General features: G+C 32.2%; 1 protein-coding gene across 1 annotated transcript in view; it reads left to right on the top strand.

The window, feature by feature from the left end:
• The first annotated feature begins 493 nt into the window (after window positions 1–493).
• HNF4G (hepatocyte nuclear factor 4, gamma) overlaps window positions 494–2,721 on the top strand; it is a 20,316-nt gene continuing 18,088 nt past the window's right edge. Inside the window, exon 1 of the mRNA XM_010293484.1 lies at window positions 494–621. Coding sequence (XP_010291786.1) covers window positions 504–621 — 118 coding nt within the window. The 5' untranslated portion in view covers window positions 494–503. The remainder of the gene's footprint in view (window positions 622–2,721) is intronic.

Genomic DNA, 2,721 nt, shown 5'->3' on the forward strand with positions numbered 1-2,721 from the left:
GTTTTGCAACTGTCTTTTCAAATATGATGATTTATGATATGATATGAGGATGGTTTAGGTAGGAGGATAGTCCATGATTGTACCACACTTCCTTATTGTTCTGAAGAGAGAGCGCAAAATATCATATGAACCTACACTCTCTTTACACAGAACAACCAGAGTGGTTAGTTTAGGACCATTTACACCACACAATGACAACAAAATGTGTAGCAGGGCATAGGAGATAGGAAGCTTCCTGCACGTCCTTGGGTTGACTCAAGAATGGGACTGAGTACAACTCCTGATAAGGTTATTCTATAAAGCATTCCAAGATTATCAGAAGGGTTGCACTGTACCATAAAAGAAAAAAACAAGTAGAATATAGCATGCAGAAGCAGTTTTCCAGCTCCTCCCATCGCAGCACGTAAGTGACACAGTTATAGTTAACTTTGGATTATCAGTCACTGTGAAACAGAATGGGAAGGTTGTACATTTGAGCAGCTTTTTCACTGGCTTTGCATTCAATGATGAGGCTCTCGGAACCAACACTAGACATGGAAATGGCAAATTACAGTGAAGTTCTAGATCCAACATATACGGCACTGGAGTTTGAAACTATGCAGATTCTCTATAATGGCAATGGTGAGTTCTGCTCCGTGATGCAAAATCAAGCCAGTTAACAGAAAAAATGAAGTTTAGTAATGCTATAAGTGTTAGCTAAATGTTTTATTAATGGAGCATTTGGGGGTTGTTTTCAAACTACAAATCTGCTCTTTTACACTTCATCACTAACTCTAAGTTAATGATATTATAATTCTTTAACATTAAGGAAAATAAAAGAGAGCTTATATGTAATAAGTGAACTGTACTGTCACCAGTCAGTTAATCAAAGGAAGAAAATGGTGTATTCAGCAGTTGTTTTACTTACCGTAAGACAAATGAATAACTAGTATTGGCAATTTGGACATGAAACTATATTTCATATATAACCTCCGTAAGGACAGGACAAAATTATCAAGAGGCTTGTGAAAAAAAATTAGCTACTGTTTATTGATGCCTATTCTCTAATTGATGGACTAATATTTTATTTATTTAAATGTTAATCTAGCCTTTCTAGGTATGTGTATATATGAACTCAAGTGGGTTTTTTTTTTTAATCACATTGAGTTTCTAGAGGCTAAAGTTTAGCTGAGAAAAACTATTTACATTTGGCTAATGTAACACTTTAGGTGACATTGTTAATGCAATAAATTTTTGAGAAATCATATCAATAAGTTATGCTTGAAATAGGACGCACATCATTTCATTCTACCATCGAGTACTAACCAAAAAAAAAAGGAAATGTCAGTCTGTTAAAGTGAGGAAAAGTATCAAGCTAATTAAATTACTTTAAAATGTCTTTCCAAATCTTCTAATATACTTTAAAATTTTTTTATTGTCTCATACAGTATAATTTATAGACCTTTTGTAGTATGTATTTTTAAAAAGCAGAAGAAATATTTAGTGGTTTGCAGGAAAAATACTTAGCACCTTCATTTCCACATATTCCTGCCATATAGAACCTGTTAGTTTTTATTATTGGGCTTGAAGTTTTATCTGAACTTCTGATGTTACTTTACAGCAAACTTAATAAACAGAAAAGTAGATTTGGTTATTGATTTAGGAACCGCCCCCCCCACGCCTTTATTCTTGAAATGATTTTGAAGATATCGACAATGATTATGTAACTTTTAGATGATTTATCTGCTTTTTGCTCTCATATGGGTGATTTCATTGGTCATTTGTTTTTTGCTGAATAGCACCCGTTCAGATCTGTTAATGTTATATAAAATGGGAAAGTGGATTAAGGAAGTTACGTTGTGTTGCATTATGGGTTGGTGATAGAGATAGTTAACTTATTCACTGTGATTAGTTTGATAATTATTAGTTATTAGGTGTAGCCCTTTTCTGTTTAGAGTTTGCTTTGAGTTTAGCCTAAGTATTTTCTTATAACATTTATAAAAACATTGTCTTGTAGCTATGGTGCTAGCGTGGAACTGAAAGCTGCATCTTCTGAACCTTCCTATGTGTCTTTTCTAGCTGTCTAAATTAGCTAGAAACGTTCAGAGAAGTTTAACAACCCACATTCAGGCAGATTATGCAGTTCTGCTGAAATCAAAGAATTTTGCAAAATGAGATCAATTTCCCAGACAAGGAATACCAAGGAAAATAAGTATATCCTTATATAGGCACACAACCTATATTGCTATGAAATACTTCATTACTCAATTTAAATGTTGTATTTTTAAGTATTCTGCTGTATCATTATGATGCAAAATTAGAAAACCAAAAGAAAGGTTTTATATTTTTCTAGCTAAAATAATTCTGTAACCCATTTTTAAAAATATTTTTCCTGTCATGACAAACCTAGTTTTAAAATAAAATCTTTACAGAACTGAATTGTTACTTTTAAGATTTCATTTTTATTTAATCAATTTTAAATATAATTCCTATCAACTATGTCTCCGTAAAACAGAAAAAAAAGTTGCTGTTTCTCTCTTTGTCTAAAGAACTCTGTTGAAGTTGTAAGTTCTTCGGGACACAATGAAAATTTTATAATATATTTGTGTAATATATTTCACTGGTTCTAGTACATTATGAATAATAATATGTATCAATATTAACAGTTTTGCTTTTTGACCTGTTTGTGAAATCATGTACTTGACTTCTGAATGCATGTTTTGAATGTGGCATCGTTTCCTC

Source organism: Phaethon lepturus, unplaced genomic scaffold, assembly GCF_000687285.1.
Source record: "Phaethon lepturus isolate BGI_N335 unplaced genomic scaffold, ASM68728v1 scaffold9398, whole genome shotgun sequence".
NCBI lineage: Eukaryota > Metazoa > Chordata > Aves > Phaethontiformes > Phaethontidae > Phaethon > Phaethon lepturus.